An 18,854-nucleotide genomic window follows, 5' to 3' on the forward strand; every position below is an offset into this window, starting at 1 on the left:
ATCTATCCATTAGCCCATTTTTAATCCATGTAATGTGTGCCATGTTGATCTTGTATCATTCTAGCTTCTTACCACAAATGTTGTGGCAGTACCAAGCCAGATGCTTTTCAGAAGTCTAAGTACAAGCAGTCCTCAACTTTACAACATTCAACTTACGATAAACAGCACTTACGACGTTTCTGAATTGACACACTGATTCAATTTACAATTGGTTTTGACTTTATGATGCTCAGTCCCACAATGGAGTGGGTTGCGGTTCCCAGTTATGACGTTTCAACTTACGATGCAATTTTCAGGGAACCAATGACTGTGTCACAAGTCTAAGGACTGCCTGTATATTACATCAACATGTCTATTTTTATCACCCAAACTTGATCTCTCAAAGAGTTACCTTGACAAGATTTATCTTCCATAAATTCATGTTGACTGGCATTAATTATATTACCTTTTTTAATTCTTAATTAATCTAGACCTATATCAGTCTTTCCATTATTTTGCCTAGGACTGATGTCGGGCTAACCAACATATACCTATCCGGGTGGTCCTGTTTACCTTTTTCAAATATTGGCACAACATTAGCTTTCTTCCAATCCCTTGTAACTTCCCACTGGTAACAATATTTTATTTTATTTGAGAGAATGAGACCAAAGCCCAACAAATAGGAAAAACAACAACAAAAATTCTTGTTTGACTACTAAATTTGAAAAGCCTGTGGAGAAATCATCAGAGTTCACTTTCCACAGCCTGGGAACATCTAATTGCAGCTCCCTCTTTCCTCCAATAGAGAGAGCTTTCCCTCCTTATTCTGAACTGGAATAATATGTACTATATAAAGTTCCACAGATCTGTTCTAAAACAAGGACCTTATTTTTTCTTCAGTTTTAGTGCTTAAACTATCATGGTGGTAAGAGAGGTAGAGTTGTGGTAGATTGGGTTACCTTCATAAGGGCATAGGACGTTTATAAGGGCATACGTTTTGTTCCCTGAAGTTCAGCGAGCAACTGAAATCTCATATTTGTTAGGTGCTTCTTTTATTTTTAAATATAGACTATTCTAGTCCCACCCAACAGCTCCTCATCTAGAAATACGCAAGGTTCAGGAGTCCAGCAAATGGAGAGACAGAGTGCACATCAGGTGTTTTTATGCTGACATTGTCTGCATCTGCCTGTTCTCAAAACAGAAGTCTTACAACAAAATGAATAATTAACTGACTCACAACACAGAATGATAGCAAATAAAATGAAATCTCAGTGACGACACATTTCTGAGAACATTGGTGTTGAATGACACCACAGAGACCTGATGCTTCAAGAACCTTGTTACAACTTAGAAAAATAAAGTGGTCCTACAGTATTTCATTATATGCTCATGACCTAGTTGACAGGCCTTTCTAAATCTAGATCAGTGGTTTTCAAACTGTTTTTTCTGCCAATCCATTTGAAGAAAATTGTTGATGCCCATGACCCAATGGAGCTGTGGATGAGGGGGCTCTGGGCTGGGCTGCAGGGATCAGGGCTACAGGGTGGGGGTGGGAATGAGGTGGTGAGGATGTGGCAGGGGGCTCAGAGCTGGGACAGGGGTTGGGATGCAGGAGGGGGCAGGACTCTGGGCTAGGGGTGCAGGCTCCAGGGTGGAGCTGGGGATGAGGTGTTTAGAGTACAAGAAAGGGCTCCTGGTTTGATGGGAGGGCTCATGGCTGGGGCAGGAGATTGGGGCACAATCTTACTTTGGGCGGCTCCTGGTCAGCAGTGCACAGGAGTGCTAAGGCAGGCTCCTCAGAAGCAGCCAGCAGCAGGTCCAGCTAGGCAGCTCTTACCCACAGGCACCGCTCCCCCTCCTCCAAGCTCGATGCTCAGGGCAGGGGCAGCACACAGAGCCCCTTAGCCCCCCACTTAGGAGCCGGACCTGCTGTTGGCCACTTCTGGGGCACAGCATGGTGTCAGAACAGGCAGGGACTAGCCTGCCTTAGCCGGGAAGTACAGCCAGCAGGACTTTTAATGGCCCGGTAGGTGGTGCTGACCAGAGCTGCTGCAATCCAGTGCCTTACATTCCATGACCCACTACTGGGTTGTGACCCACAGTTTGAAAAACCACTGATCTAGATTACATTTGATGCTACTGTAACAGAATTTTTACATCTCCAAGAACAGAGTTGAGGGTGTGGATGGAATTTATACTAAACACCACCAGATTAATTACCCATGTGTTATAAGAAATTAGTACTTAAATCTCAGTCTGAATTCCATACCAAACACAAATCATGTTTATGTTCTAAATAAGTATTTGCAATTTTGACTACAAAGAAGGGAGAAACAGTGAATACTCAGCAAGTGTATTGCTTTGAAGCTCTTAGACCATTATTACGAGGTTCAGGATTTATATCAAAGTTCCTTTGAAGCAAAGTATTTCAGGGAATCTCTTGCATTCTGGGAGAGCTGTCGCACCATCCCAGAATGGGCTCTCTGTATCAATGAATCAGATTTACAAGAATCAAAATAATTATTTTAATCTCTATTTTAGTAGAGTTGTCACAGTACTGCACCTCTAATCTCTCCTGGTCTCTCTAAACAAACCCTTCTAGATCTCAAGCCTCAGGAGCCGTCACCACTCAATGTGGATTCACACAGCTGTCCCACACTCAGACCAGTCTTTGAGCTGCAGTCTCCTGTGTATCAACCACAATATATCTTAGCAGATCTGACTTGCATGATTTAATCACACTGTTAAACAACAGAATACCATTTATATAAAATATTTTTGGATGCTTTCTACACTTTAAAATATATAGATTTCAATTACAACACAGAATACAAAGTGTACAGTGCTCTCATTTTATGTTTTTATTATAAATATTTTCACTGTAAAAATAAAAATAGTATTTTTCAATTCACTTAACACAAATACTGAAATGCAATCGCCTGATCATGAAAGCTGAACTTACAAATGTAGAGTTACGTACAAAAAATAACTGCATTCAAAAATATAAAACTTTAGAGCTTACAAGTCCACTTAGTCCTACTTCCTGTTCGGCCAATCACTCAGACAAACACGTTTGTTTACATTTGCAGGAGATAATCCTGCCCGCTTCTTGTTTATGTCACCCAAAAGAGAGAACAGGCGTTCGCATGGCACCATTATAGGCAGCATTGAAAGATATTTACATGCCAGATGCACTAAAGATTCATATCCCCTTCATGCTTCAACCACCATTCCAGAGGACATGCGTCCATGCTAATAATGGGTTCTGCTCGATAATGATCCAAAGCAGTGCAGACCAACGCATGTTCATTTTCATTATCTGAGTCAGATGGCACCAGCCAAAGGTTGATTTTCTTTTTTTTGGGTGGTTCGGGTTCTATAGTTTCTGCATTGGAGTGTTGCTCTTTTAAGACTTCTGAAAGCATGCAAGCTTTTGCCCAGTTGGCCTGTGCCTACAGCCAGCCCTGCTCTTATAAGACTTCTGAAAGCATGCTCCACACCCTGTACCTCTCAGATTTTGGAAGGCATTTCAGATTCTTAAATCTTGGGTTGAGTGCTGTAGCTATCTTTAGAAATATCACACTGGTACCTTCTTTGCGTTTTGTCGTATCTGCAGTGAAAGTGTTAAAATGAACAGCATGCTAGAGCATCATCCGAGACTGCTACCACATGAAATATATAGCAGAATGTGGGTAAAACAGAGTAGGAGACATACAATTCCCCCTCCCCCCCAAGAAGTAAATTTAACAAGCGTCATCAGCATGGAAGCATGCCCTCCAGAATGGAGGCCAAAGCACAAAGGGGCATACGAACAGTTAGCACATCTGCTAATTACCTTGTAATGCAGTCTACAAAAGTACCATGTGAATGTCTGTTCTCACTTTCAGGTGACACTGTAAATAAGAAGCAGGCAGCATTATCTCCCGTAAATGTAAACAAACTTGTTTCTCTTGGAGATTAGCTGCATAAGAAGTAGGACTGAGTGGACCTGTAAGCTCCAAAGTCTTACATTGTTCTGTTTTTGAGGGCAGTTATGTAACAAAATATATATAATTATACACACACACACACACACACATTTGTAAGTTGTGATTTCATGATAAAGAGATTGCACTACGGTACTTGTATGAGGTGAACTGAAAAATACTATATCATTTTTACTGTGAAAATATTTGTAATAAAAATAATAAAGTAAGCACTGTACACTTTGTATTCTGTGTTGTAATTGAATATATTTGAAAACGTAGAAAAACAATATTTCATGAATTTCAATTGGCATTCATTGTTTAACAGTTCAATTAAAATTGCAATAAATCATGATTGATTTTTTTTTAAATGGCTATTTTTTTTTGAGTTAATCAAGTGAGTTAACTGCAATTATTCGACAGCCCTAAATAAAATACAATACAACTCATCTAGTTTACTAGGTGTTCAACCATCTTCCACAGGGGGACCCTAATAGGACCCGCTCCTTATAGAATCTTCCGTAGAGTCTCTCTGTCACCTTGTCTGCCTGTCGGAGCTCAGTGACATTCTCTGGAGAGCCTCTGGTGACTCATCCTGCCCTCTGCGGAGATCAAGATACTTAAGTGATTATAGTCCTTTTGCTCATAAGCTTCCCAGCCTGAGAAAACAGCTAAGTCACTTCAACCTAGAGCGTGAATGGATGCCACAGTCTTCCAAGAGCGTGCTTGGGCGTTCTTATGTGGAAAGCCATTGTGTCACCATCCTGTACAAACAATACTGAATTCAAGCATTACAGCCATATAATGAACATTCTTCTATTTCCAATATAATTTAAATCAATATAGTCACACAGGACATTCTAATAAAACACCATAATTACACAGTAACTTTACCTCACTGACCTTGTCACAAATTTTTCATAAAAAGGTTACATTTCAGTATTCATAACATTATATCAGTTGTACGTCTATCACAAGGCTCTTGATAGGTTAAAGGCAACTTCCTCTGGTGAGTCCTATTCAGAATAATTATGAAAAGTTTTAAGATAAGCAATGCATAAACTATAATTGTTTATAAAGATATTTTGTGAGTTATCTTGGGACAACACATGAAGATACAAAATGTGTTTCTCCTTCTGAGACTCTTATGGGGGAAAATGTGTCATATTACAGAGAGGAGCATCTAGCTAAGTTAAGGCTGTATCTAGTTGTTCAATTTAACATAACTCAAAATCCAGCCTATTAAAAACACAGAAGAGTATTTTAAGAATCAAAACGTGAAAACCTGTTATTTCTGAAGGAGGTAAGAATAAATATATACTGATACCACTACTACGGAGATTTTATGACATTTTTTACCAAATTCCATTAACTTCTCTCAGATAACATACATACCTTTAAACTGGCAATATTTAGAAAGAGTATGTATGTGAAATCATGCTATTTATACTCAAATATGCTAAAACAATAAGAATTTCTGTTATTCAGCGCAACTTTCAGTATAACACAAAACCAATTCAGCCATGGGAGGCGGGGGGGGGGGGGGAACTTGCATTGCAGGGTTCTACTTCCAATAAGTACTCCTGCAGTAATTCTGCACAGATGCAGAATTGATGCACTATGCAGAATTCCCCCCCTTCTCCCCAAATACATTCTGCCAGAAAGGTGTTGCAGTTATGTCTTTTGCCAACTGGAACTGCTGTGTCATCAGAACAGAGAGCAGGCACTACTAGGCCAGCCCCAGTTGCAGATAGGGAAGAGAAGAGGCTGCCTTCCTCACAATGCCCTGCCCAGGGGGGCCTGGTCAGGAAGTATGGAATATGGGGAACGGACAGTGTGGGGCACATGGGGCTTCTTGGGAGGGGGCGTCACTGACTGAGATAGGGGCTGAATGGGAGTGGGGATTCAGGAACACATGGGGAGGGGGTGGCTGAGCGAGGGCACAGGGTCACATGGGGGTAGGGTAGAGAATGCAGGGCCATATGGCATCAGGGGTTTGCAGGGCCCCATGGGGAGATTGTGGAGGATGTGTGGGGGCACAGGGACACATGGGAACAGGGAGGTGCAAGGACAAATTGGGGGTGTGACTGAGTGGGGATGCCAGGTCACATGGAGATGGGGGGAGGAGGGGTGGCTGAATGTGGGCACAGGGACACGAGTGGAAGGGGTGGCTGAGTGGGGGTACAAGGCCACACAGGGCAGAAGGAGAGGGGTGCAGGGCCCACCTGGGGACGGGGGAGTAGGAGTGGCTGAGTGGTGGTTCAAGGACACGTAGGGACAGGGAATATGTGCCTGACTGAATGACAGAGGCTAAGGGTCAGCCAGGATCTGCCTGGTGGAGGCTCCCTAACAATCCCTCTTCCATACTTCTCCCACCCACACCCAACAACCTTCCGAGTTCACACCTAGGCTCCTTCCCACAATTAATTACCTCTCCCTCAGCCCCTCCATTACCCCTGACTCCCCCAAGCCTTTTCACTGCTTCTGAGGGGTGCAGGAAATACATTTTTGTACTGTAATTTAAATGAATTACTACTCAAGAGTTCTTTATTAATGTCTAAATAAGAAATCTACCCGGCAAAAAACATTTATTGAATCTTTTCTGTTGTCTGTATTCGAACAGACATAGGTGCTGACAGGTATTTTGAAATAAATTACTAAAATAATTGAAACTGGTGTGATTATATTGTGTTCTTTTGACAAAATATGCAGTATTTTAAAATACTGTATTCAGAATTTTTAATTTTTGGCACAGAATTCCCCCATTAAAGGGCTGACAGTCTGAAAGAGCTGCACCAGCAGATTTTACAGATCCATTCTGCATCTGCCTTTAGCTGCTATTCTCCATTCTTTCTGCCTTGTAGTAGCTACAAAATATGCTGCAGTAGAGCATCCTGTGTATTTTCACTTCAACAAACCTCAGGTAGCTCATCAGAAGCAGAGCTCTGCAAGGTAGATTTCACTCCACTCTCCCTATATCAAGCATATCTAGTGTCGATGGGGTGAGAGGAATGCCAATATCTCCTTCACGGTTTATTGTAACCTCTTCTCTCTCCCCTGTTGGTGTCGTGAGAATGGTGTAAGTAAGGGCTGATGTTAGTGCTGGGAGCAGACAGAGAAGAGGGAGCCGGAGGTGGTGAGCCCACCTGTGTTGGAAGCCCATATATCTACCACTCTGGGCCATAAATCCTGAATGGGCTAAGACAGACACAGGATAATCTCTTGCCCAATTCAGTCAAGCAATCTTCCTGATTCTATATGTCCCTCATCATGCTTCCATACTGTGCATCCTAAGATTGAGGAGAAGGGGTTCCCTTACCGCTGTGAGATCCATGTGTCATAGAACAGTATCTCCACAGCAGCAGCTCCTCTGTTTATGAAGATGAGGATTGTCATCACACAAGAGGACAAGCTGAGAAAAAAAATGTAGGTCACGGTTCTCCCCAAACCCAGCTAGGATGTTCTCTCCCACCTTTTCCTTCCCTCTCCCCGCCACATCAATTTCTGGAATTCAACTTGAGTGATCGTCTCTTACTCTAAGTTCCTGTCAGACACTGGCTGGGGTGAATCTTTTCTTCTCTCTAGGTTCTTACATCAAACTCATCAGTACGTGGATGCCTTGATTTGCTCTTGGTCTCTAGGTTCAATCAGGGCAAGGCTATAGGAAGTTCCATGTCTGCCTGAGACTCTCAACTGTGGAAATTTGTCCTAGAGGAATACCTTTTATCTCTTCCTTTTACTAGATCGAAACTGATCTTTTGGTGGTATTCAATCTGGGGGGGGGGATTATGCAGCACATTGTACTCTTAGCCGATTTCGCTTTAGTATTTTTTGTATTTGTCTCTTTTGCATAGTACTGAGATGCCTTGTGATAAACATATTATAAATGTATTACATTTTATATATATTATATATATGGAGGGTTGGCACCCTGTACAATTTCCCCCACATTCCCAACAGTCACCTTGATACAGGAAATACTGAAAAACTCTTAATGTGTGAGAGCATTCCGACGCCATCTGCTGGAGCCCACTTAATTTGAGAGTGGGAATCTATGAAGGAAAAGTGTAGATACTAGACTAGAATTACAGGGAAATGTATTTAACAAATCATTGACATTCTTTAATATTTTCCATGACAAATTCACCATAATTCCAGTGCGAAACTAGGATTCCTTACCACACAAAGTGCAATTTGATATAAAAAACCAGGTATTTCCATTAGCTTACCGCTAGATTTACTACTTAGTTACAGAAGCTCATTTTATGACTAATATAATATTTCATTTCCCACTTTTATTTTTTTAAAATTTGCAGCCTAGCACACTCATTTCTGTTATAACAGGCTCTCACAATATAACATGCTTGGTACACAAAGTATACCTTAAAGATTAGTAGAAATAAAGAAGTCCTTAAAATAGAATCAAACAAATTACAACTATCTACAGACTCATTTGACAGCTGATCCTAGTTCATGAAGTTGCCTTAAGACAATGTTGTTTATGTTTTAAGCATTAAAACAAAATGAAAAGTTAGTATGCTACAAAAATTGGACATCAAATTACAGCTATAGCAGCTAATACAGGTGAGGAATTTGTGATAGCAAGATTTTTAGTGCTCAGTCCACTATATATAAGATATACAATGTGAACCAACTGAAAATAGCAATTTTTCCCTGATCTCGGTCATAGTAATCAAGTTATCATATTAAAAATTGTATTTGTAACAATAGTTAGTAAAAAAAAATCAGAAAGAATAATTTACGGGTCTGCTCCTGCTCCCTTTGAAGTCAATAGCATAATTTCCATTGATTTTAAACTGATGGAAGGTCAGGCACTTTGCTCAGTCCAACAATCTGAATGTTCAAAATGTAGAAAACATTTCACTATGTACACATGGGAAGAGAGTTTGTAAAATCATTTCTCTAAAAAACAATTAATATTTCTGAGAGCACTGCTAGTGATGATCACCTTGCTAAAGAGTTTGACAATACAAGTACAGCAGCACTATGTAAAACAGCTTGCACAATTTATACTCCGTTAAATACCATGCTGCTATTTTACTTGTGCTAGGGGGCATGTGGCGTCTGTATGCTACCATACGTGTAGATATAGCCTCAGATGCTTTCTGCATCAAGTGAAAAGCCTCCCTGAAAACTACACTCACTACAGGCTACCCTGAAAACTCTGCACATTAATTATGTTTTGTCAAATTTTATCAACTGATGGACCTGCTCTGTGCATACCATATATTGGATGTGAAACTCTTAATATCAGAAATGTAAAATATATGTTACTGTTCCCATTCACAAAATAAAATATAACAAATACAGCTACAAAGTCTATTTTAAGAACACTCCACTATCACCTTCTCTCTCATGTTTAGTACACCTCTACCTCGACATAACGCTGTCCTTGGGAGCCAAAAAATCTTATCGCGTTCTAGGTGAAACCATGTTATATTGAACTTGCTTTGATCCACTGGAGTGTGCAGCCCATCACCCCGGAGCACTACTTTACCGCGTTATATCCAAATTCGTGTTATATCGGGTGGCGTTATATCAAGGTAGTGGTGTATAATAAAATCAACTTACCAGATTTGTGCTTCTTGTGTTTTGCTTTCTTTTTTATGATAAACAACTTATTCTGGATCTCAGGTTTGTAAGTTTTGAATGAGTGAGGATGAATCTCACGCTTTCTTTGCAGGTCATCACGCTTTCTCTGCAGATGTGCATTCAAAATGTCTTTCAGTTTCTTTTTTTTCTTTTTCTTCTTTTTCGCCCGCATCTTAGTAAGTTTTAGTTTCTTATTATTCCATAGTGAATTTTCCAAAATCATTTCTCTTGTAACTTTGTGGCATTTCATGTCTGGATTGTTGCTATGACTCCCATTCACATGTACTTGGCAGGTTTTAAGGGTATTTGTTTTTACTGGGCTGAGCTCAGTTTTTATTAGGGAAGCTTTGTGATCTCTCTCTCCATTTTCTAGAACCCTGATTTCTCCTGGGCTGAGAGGTTCCCCAAAGCCAACAATTTCTCCTGGACTAATTGGCTTCTCTTGGTTCTCTTTACAGCAGCCAGGGTTTTTTTTGTCACAGGCTTTATGCATTTTAATTTCACAGTTGGGTTTCATTTCTTTTTCTGTGGTGATACTGAAGCTATCCAAGTGAATTTTTGCTGGACAACAAACAAGAGAATCCATACTTTTCCCTGCTTCTATCTTACAGTGAGGTAGCCACTCTTCTCTACCACCAAATCTGACTTCCCCATTGCTTTTGCTGGCATACTCACATTTCACTTTCTCCAATTTAATCCGTGGTACTTTTTTTACTTTGATGGGCGGAGCTGGAAATGCAGGGGCTTGAAAAGGCTTCTGTTTGTAAATCCGTACATCAGCACCACAGAACTGTGGAAAATGAACATAGGCATTCTCCAAGAAATCATAACCAAGGATCACTTCCCTGCACTCATGGATAGGCTGCCCAAGCACAGCATCTTGAACATCTTTTTGTGTTTCATATACAAAGTCACAGAGGCCTTTTAGCAACCATACTTTTTGGTAGAAAGGGAGCTCATGAAATGGTTTTCCCGCCAAAGGATTAACTTCCCCAAGGACTTTAAAAAACTGAGGGCACAGCCCAAGCTTTTCTGCACAGCCATCAGGGTTGTCAGTTTGCCCTACAACAGTGTACCACTGTTGCACTTTCTGCCTAAGTGCTGCTTCCCAAGTCCTGTAAGGAAGAGTTGGTCTTCGATGCAAGGTAGACCTGCGATGAGGAGGACTTAACAAAGAAGTCATTATTTTGGATAAAAAAGCATTACACTGAGGCATTAGAAGACAACGTTCCAATTCGTAGAAGACTATTTCAGGCAAGTTTAGAATCTGTTGTGCTAAACAAAGGAAATGACCAATAGCTGGAATTTCCCACATGGTCTCCATCCTTGTAGGTGCTGCTTCAGCTAAAAGTGACTTTTCCCATTCTTCTATTTCTTTCTGACTAGCTTCTTCTGCCTCTTTTCGTTCTTGCTCTCGTAGCCTATTGAAATAAAAGAAATTTCACAAAAATTCAGATGTGATTTACCTTAAAAAAAAAAAGGGCGGAGAAAAGTCAGAAATACAGAATGAAAAACAAATATACTTTGTTTAAAGCAACAAAGAACACAGCACGTAAAATCAGAATTCAGTTTTGTCTTTAATATGGATTACATAACACATCAGTACTCAGAATGGGAAAGTGTAGGTGATTATACCTTACCTATACTTCAATCAACTGTCAATTGGAAAAAGAGGTGAGGGATGAGAAAAATCTTGGCAGATACCATCAGGTATTCCCTCAATAACACTTCTACAGCCCTTTTATCAGCAGACACTGTCTTCTCATCAAGTATCCAATTAAAATCCTATTGAACTGCAAAACTCCTGGAGATTTTACCCTCACACTGCTGTACTGTGACTTCTAACAGCTATCTTGTCTCTTGTTTTCATTTAACATCTTTCTGATTTATACATAAATACACACGCTTAACAAAAGGTATTCTAATGTATACATCGTTTTTCCATGTGTGTTTTATTAACCAATGTGCAATATGGGTTTAAAAGAGCAAATAAAAGGTGAGGATGCATAAAGAATGAGATGGAAAAACAAACACAGAGAAAAAATAATATTACATTTATAAATGGTATGCCCTCAGCTAGAATAATGTATGCAGTTCTGGTGCCACATCAAAAAGGATACAGCAGAAATAGTGTGTATTCAGAGGCCGGTGATATAAATAGAGACCTACCCAGAAAAATTTCAGTAGAGAGGTTGAAAAGACTAAAGCTACTTTAGACAACACACTAATAAGAGGGAATTTGAGAGATGTATACAAAATAATAACTAGCATAGAGAAGACAGGGCACTTCTATTTACCTTTTTCATAATGCAAGTACACAGGTACATTCAATTAAATGCAAAGGCAACAAAATTAAAACTGATTGAAGGAAATGTTTTCACTGCACACAAAACTGGCCTATGGAACTAATTGCCAGAAATAGGATAGAGGCCAAAAGGTAGCAGGTTTCAAAGAAGAAATGGACATATGTATGGATAGTAAAAAAAGATTATTTTTTTTTAAATTTGAATGGGGGTATAAACCTTCTTGTTTGAGGGCATACACTAGACTCTAATTTATAGGTTTAGGAAGAATTTTTCCCCACGGAAAAGTTATTCCAGAACCGCATACTCCAGAGTTTCTTACACTTTCTCTTTGAAGCATCTGATACTGACCATTGTTAGAAACAAGGATACTGAGCTAGCCCAATCTCTGGTCTGCTCCAATATTGCAGTTCCTATTATCTTATTTTCAAACTGCTTGCCCCAATTCTCCCTCTCAACACACAACTGAATTAATATAAAATATAAATTCAATGAATTAACTCCTCCCAGTTAAGCAAAAAGACCCAACCAAACACTGACTCCATTTGATAACTGAAAACTATTAAGTACTAGCCTCTAAAGTATACATAAAAATGTATAAAGTGGCAGATTTATGTCTATGTATTGCATTAATAGCCTAGTTTAGACTGCATCTTTGTTGCAAAGAGGGAGAAATATACCTCAGACTGGCACTTTTCACAGAGTAAGTATGCTATATGTATTTATGAATGTGCAAGAACTACAAATATGTGATATCACAATGTAATTCCAATGCAAGTTTCATCTGACAAATCGTGAGGAAAGTTCAAATGGTTTGTAATTGATCCCCAAGATGAAGTTTCCTAATACTAATACTATATTGTTGGATATTTGTTATTTATATATCTATTAAATGCAGAAAGATATATTAACGCAATACTAAAGTTGATGTTCCCACATCAGGGTTAATTCAGCCACATTATACATATAAGGCCAAAGCTTGCTTGACTTGGATGATTAAGCCCATTGAAGTAAACAGGACTACTTGCAAGAGTAAAGTGAGCTGTACCTGTCCTGCATTATATTTCAGGGTTAGCAATTACTAGCAGTCCTCGACTTTACGACATTTGATTTATTATGAACAGCACTTGCAACGTTTCTGAGTTGACCCCGATTCAACTTACAACAACTGGTTTCAACTTTACGACACTCGGTTCCTGCAATGGAGTGTACTGTGGTTCTGAGTTACAACGTTTTGACTTAGGATACGATTTTCGTGAACCAATTGTGTCCTAAGTCCGAGGACTGCCTCTGTTAAGATGTAAAAATATATGCCATTAACACACACACATGTACAAAGGTGTCTGAATTAATTGGGAACCTTCAGGTCTACATTTTCTAACTTTTGTCCACTGAAATGTTATACTTCAATATTGTACTACCATAGGGTTTCTCAGTTAATTTCCAGAGGGTAGGGCAATAGAATAGAAAAAAGAAAGTAAAAAAAGTGAAGTGCTCAACACCCACTCAATTGCCACGCACTCCTAAACCTCTCATCCACCTGCAAGAAGCCTGCCGTTCCTTTGCAACTGTATAAGGCGGCTTTCAAATGCCTTATTTCCTCCCAAGCAGCTAAATACTGTAACATACGGTAGTGTGTTTATTTGAATATGTGAACTCTACACTGAAATAGATGTACAGGTAAGTTCTGTATATCAGAGCCAGGGGCTTGAAAAAAGGTGGGACCAAAAGGGTTTCTGCACCTTGGAAATGGGAGTGTCAGGGTTGCCACTGGGAAGGGAATGGTCAAGTTTAGCAGATGGTGAAGGGGGCCTGTCACTAGGAATAGCTGTTAATAACCAAGACCAATCATTAATTTATTAAAGTTGTTGAAATGACAGCCAAAGATTGCATGCAGCCACACCCATGCAGAATATAAGTAGTAGATTTGGCTATATAAATATTTTCCCTATATAAGTAGGAAAAAGCACATTTAAGGTTTTCTTATTTTACTGTTCTGATTTATTCAATACAACTTTGAAAATATTTTTCAAAGTAGTTAAAGTAATTAGTAAAACATTCATGCAATTAGTACTGCATTGGTGAAATGTATAGGTATCAATATTCCCTCAATAATTATTTTTTGTACTGAGGGGACTACAAACTCCACTGAACATTACATGTTTGTCCTCCAGATGCTTTCCTAAAAGAAAGGCAAGTGAGGGGTGAGCGGGGCGGGGGAGGGGGGATAGAGGGTGCAGTAAGGAGTATATATGGGAGGGATTGTGCGTGACTGAACTACAGTGTTTAGGAGAGGTTCTGGGGGGCAGCCAGGAGAATAGGGTGTAGGGAGGGCTGCTCCAGGGTGGCTCCTCCCCAGTTTCACACATTAGTATCTACTGCCCCCATTCATGATGTCCCAGAGGGAAATGATTTGCTATGCCGCAGCTGATTTAGGAGCCTGGGGGAGGGAGGGGAGAAAGACAGACAGACAGACACACACACCCCCACCCACCCCTTCCCTGGGCCATGGATTTCAGACCATGCCCACTGGGGACTCCCAGGAAGGGGGCTGGGCTGGAGCTCCCTGCCCTGCTGTCTCTTGGCATCAACTGCCCTGTCCTTGGACATAAACTACTGGGCAGATGCGATACAGGTATGAGGCCAAAAACCCATACAACTAGTGTAGATTTTATTGTTTTTAAAACCTGTTGTTGAGAACGAATCTACATCATTTAATAAACATTTATTGCACAAAGTCTTTCCATATTTTCCAACATTTCATTTTATCACACAATCTTTTGCTGCGGTCATATTTTATCTCCAGTATTGCATATCTAGTTTGGAAAGAGAAACTAGAAATCAAAACATGATTTCAATACTTGGTGTGTGATTTGCGTGTAAAGTAACATTTAAAAGGGAGTCTGTATTTTTTTATTTTTACCTGCAAATCACATTGGTAATAATAGGAAGTACTGTACATTTGGTAATGTCAAAACACTGACATGATGAAATCACTGTAAAGAGTGACTGCAACAAAACGATACTACGTATTATCTGACTAATAAAAATATCTGATCTGAACATTTTTCTCTGGCGTCATAAATAGATTTCCTCTTCTTATAGTGGAATCCTACATTTCTTAGACAAGCAAAAATTCACACTGACTTCAACTGGATTTATACTGAATAAGTGCTCTAGCCGAATTTTAGTGGCCATATGTACTTATCAATTCTGGGTCTTGCATTTAAAGACTCCTCTTCTGCTTTCTGTGGAGAGAGAACTTTCAAAATTTTAACTATTTGAAATAAACAAAAATAACTGCTGGATGGTGAATATATCTGAAACAAATTAAGAAAGCAAAGTATTTGTGAAAAAAAATCATACTCTGAAAATTATTTACTTGCTACTTTTAAAAGTAACAGAGTATGACAGAAAGATTAAAAAACTATTTATTCTTTTGCTATTTATTGATTGCAACTTGTGTACAGTCAGATAGGGCCCAGTTATGCACAGCCCTTAAACGGGTACATAGTGCAGGTGAGCACAACATACATGTGCCATGCCCAGACCCCGTGCATGTTACAGTTGCACATAATACATTTTGTTGGACATATTTGTTCTTTAAATACACAGATTAGGAAATTATATTCAATATTACTATGTTAAACATTATTTAGGTTGCTCAATAGTTATGAAATACTAGAATTATGGTTGACCACACGACGTTAATTCTGCCACCTTGTTCACTTACCTTATGACAGAGTGTTCAATTACATGATCAAATATAAATCTACCTTGATAGAATACTGTCCTCGGGAGCCAAAAAAAAACAAAAAAACCCACGCTTACCACGTTATAGGTGAAACTGCGTTATATCACACTTGCTTTGACCCACTGGAGTGCATAGCCTCGCCCCCTCTGGAGCACTGCTTTACTGTTTTATAGCAGAATTCATGTTATATCAGGTCGTGTTATATCAGGGTAGAGGTGTACAATATTTTTCCAGAAGACCCCTGCCTCTTTCAGTATACAGAAAGGACCCATGGGCTCAAAATGAAGGTTGTGTTGCCAAACCTAATTCTGTCATTCCTGAATTTTTGAGTGCTTGACTTTGCAACCTAAATTACATTCTTTTAACACAGGGTTGAGGTTTTTTTAAATGTAATTTTCTATAAAATGGCTGTGTCATAAACAGATAAGAAAAGTTAATAGCACAGAAGTACTTTATATCCCTTTGACTGTAAAGGGTTAACAAGTTCAGTAAGCCTGGCTGTCACCTGACCAGAGGACCAATGAGGACAGGATACTTTCAAATCTGGAGGGAGGGAAGTTTTTGTGCTGTGCTGTTAGTTTTGGTTGTTGTTCACTCTGGGGGCTCAGAGGGACGAGATGTGCAACCAGGTTTCTCTCCAATCTCCCTGATACAGGTTCTTATAGATTCAAAATAGTAAGTACTAGGTAGATAAAGCGAGTTAGGCTTATGTTTGTTTTCTTTATTTGCAAATGTGTATTTGGCTGGAAGGAGTTCAAATTGGTATTTTGCTGAAAATATTTTAATTTGTACTTGTATACTTAGGCTGGGAGGGTGTTCCCAGTGTCTATAGCTGAAAGACCCTGTATCTATTCCATTTTAAATTTACAAAGCTAATTTTTCTGTTTTTCTCTCTTTAATTAAAAGTTTCTTGTTTAAGAACCTGATTGTTTTTTTTTTTATTCTGGTGAGACCCCAGAGGACTGGGTCTGGATTCACCAGGGAATTGGTGGGGAGAAAGGAGGGAAGGGGGAGAGAAAGGTTAATTTTCTCTCTCTGTTAGAATTACTGTCTCTCTCAGGGAGAATCTGGGAGGGGAAGAGAGAAGGAGGGGGGAAGGTAAATTTTCCTCTCTGTTTTAAGATTCAAGGAGTTTGAATCACAGTGATCTTCCAGGGTAACCCAGGGAGGGGAAGTCTGGGAGAGGCAACAGTGAGGAAAAGGGTTTACTTTCCTTGTGTTAAGATCCAGAGGGACTGGGTCTTGGGGGTCCCCGGGCCAGGTTTTGGGGGGACCAGAGTGTACCAGGCACTGGAATTCCTGGTTGGTGGCAGCGCTACAGGTTCTAAGCTGGTGATTGAGCTTAGAGGAATTCATGCTGGTACCCCATCTTTTGGATGCTAAGGTTCAGAGTGGGGAATTGTACCATGACAAGCTGAAGGTCAGATTTTGAAAAAATATTAGGTGTCTAAAATGCAGACAGGTGCCTAGTGGGATTATTCCAGTAGGTGCCTAAATACCTTTGAAAATCTGGCTCTACATCACTAAACCCAGTTTTACAACTTTTATTCTTAATTCAAGCAAGCAGTCAATGGGGTCTTACAAAGTTCCCACAACATGAAACTGATAATCCATACAATCAGGAAGATGGAGAAAACTGAACACAAGGAGACTATTAAAAAATAGTCAGATGTTATTATGTGTATATGTACAATTGCTAAACAAAATATAATAAATTTGATGCTAGTGTAACGAACACAAAAATGTCAATTTCAATAAAGTAAAATAAACTACTGTAAATAAACATTCTATTAAATATGTTCACACCCATTGGTTCTTCAAGGGGTGCTTTTCAGATTGGGTGAACATGCCATTCAGAAAAGAAATGAGCAGGCAAGAAATGGTCAGTTTTTCCTCTCTCGTGGCTTATCTGTGAATACATTCTAAGTGGGAAGTAACAAGAATCACCAACAGGAATGGTAGGAATATAACCTTAGAAAACAAGAGAAACTTATCAGCCTAGTGTACTCATCTCCCAAAAGATGCATCCAAAGACACCTGTAAATGCAATCACAAATGAAAAACCAAGCTGCTACTTTACATATTTCTTTCACTGAAGGAAAGGTTCTTTCTGCCCAAAATAAGACCGAATATATTAATGCCTAATAAGTAGGATAATCCATAGATTATTATATTTCTGACACACAACATCTGATCCATCTTGTGATAATAGATTTAGACAATTTCATTCCTTTCACACCTTTAATGAAATGAAATAACCAGCAACAATGGCTAGCTGAATCCCGCTCAAGTAGACCTTGAGCATTCTTCAGGCATCCAGTTTTTTTTTGTTTGTTTTTTTAAAACCATGAATGTTCTTTATTAGCATATTTAACATTGCATGGGGGAAAAGGATGGCGAACTAATTTTTTGTGATTTGAAAAAGACTGATTAATCTTTCAGTAAAAATATCAATTATCTTTAATGTTATTAAATTGTATTTTAGATGAATTAGCAGCTTTAAACAAAGTATTTCCCATCTAGCACTCTTTTTCTTGATGTGATTGCTGTTTACATGGATAAGTAGCAGATGTGGTAATATCCTGGGAAAACCCTACTGAATTAAGTTTTAGTATCTTTGGAGTCCATCTTATTAAACGTAAAGATTATACATTATTGTGGACATGAATTATCAAAAAAACTATACTGAACAACATGGCAGACAGAATGGTCTTCTGAAGGACAATACATATGAAGTGGATTTCCTGGGAAATATCTAGAGGGAGTTGAATGCAAATTCCTTTCACCCCATCTTCAGTTATTCAAAAACCGAAATTTTTGATACTACACATTGAAGAAAGAACCACTGTCTGCTGGTTACTTGTTCCTGAAGGTTGGAGAAAAAGGTCCAAGCTGCATGAAGAAACAGGATGATCTGCTTGTTCCGAGCTGAAGCCATTATTAACTTGTAACCACAGAAAAACTCCACGGTGGGGTTTGGAGTGACTCCTACAAGAGCCCCTACTGGAGATGTAGGGGGAGGAGGAGGAGGAGGAGGAGGATCTCTGGTAAGGTTAACAACATGCATGCAGGTTTTATTTTTTTAGTATGTTTTTTCTGCAGTGCTTTCACCTTAAGAGATAGGTTGATGTAAGCTGCCTTATGTCAACCTAATTCTGTAAGCATCTACACTACAATGTAGCTCCCACTGATGTAACTCGCCCACTACACTTACGAAACTCCTCCACCGTAAGAGGTGAA

At 39.4% G+C, this 18,854-nt stretch overlaps 1 protein-coding gene across 3 annotated transcripts in view; it reads right to left on the reverse strand.

Moving 5' to 3' along the window:
• Nucleotides 1-18,854, reverse strand: part of KIAA2026 (KIAA2026 ortholog) — an 88,640-nt gene that overhangs the window by 50,089 nt on the left and 19,697 nt on the right. For all 3 annotated transcript variants that reach the window (XM_030568029.1, XM_030568031.1, XM_030568030.1), the window contains one exon: nt 9,537-10,978. In XM_030568029.1, the coding sequence (XP_030423889.1) occupies nt 9,537-10,978 (1,442 nt within the window). The remainder of the gene's footprint in view (nt 1-9,536; nt 10,979-18,854) is intronic.

The sequence above is a fragment of the Gopherus evgoodei genome, chromosome 6 (assembly GCF_007399415.2).
Source record: "Gopherus evgoodei ecotype Sinaloan lineage chromosome 6, rGopEvg1_v1.p, whole genome shotgun sequence".
NCBI classification, from domain to species: domain Eukaryota; kingdom Metazoa; phylum Chordata; order Testudines; family Testudinidae; genus Gopherus; species Gopherus evgoodei.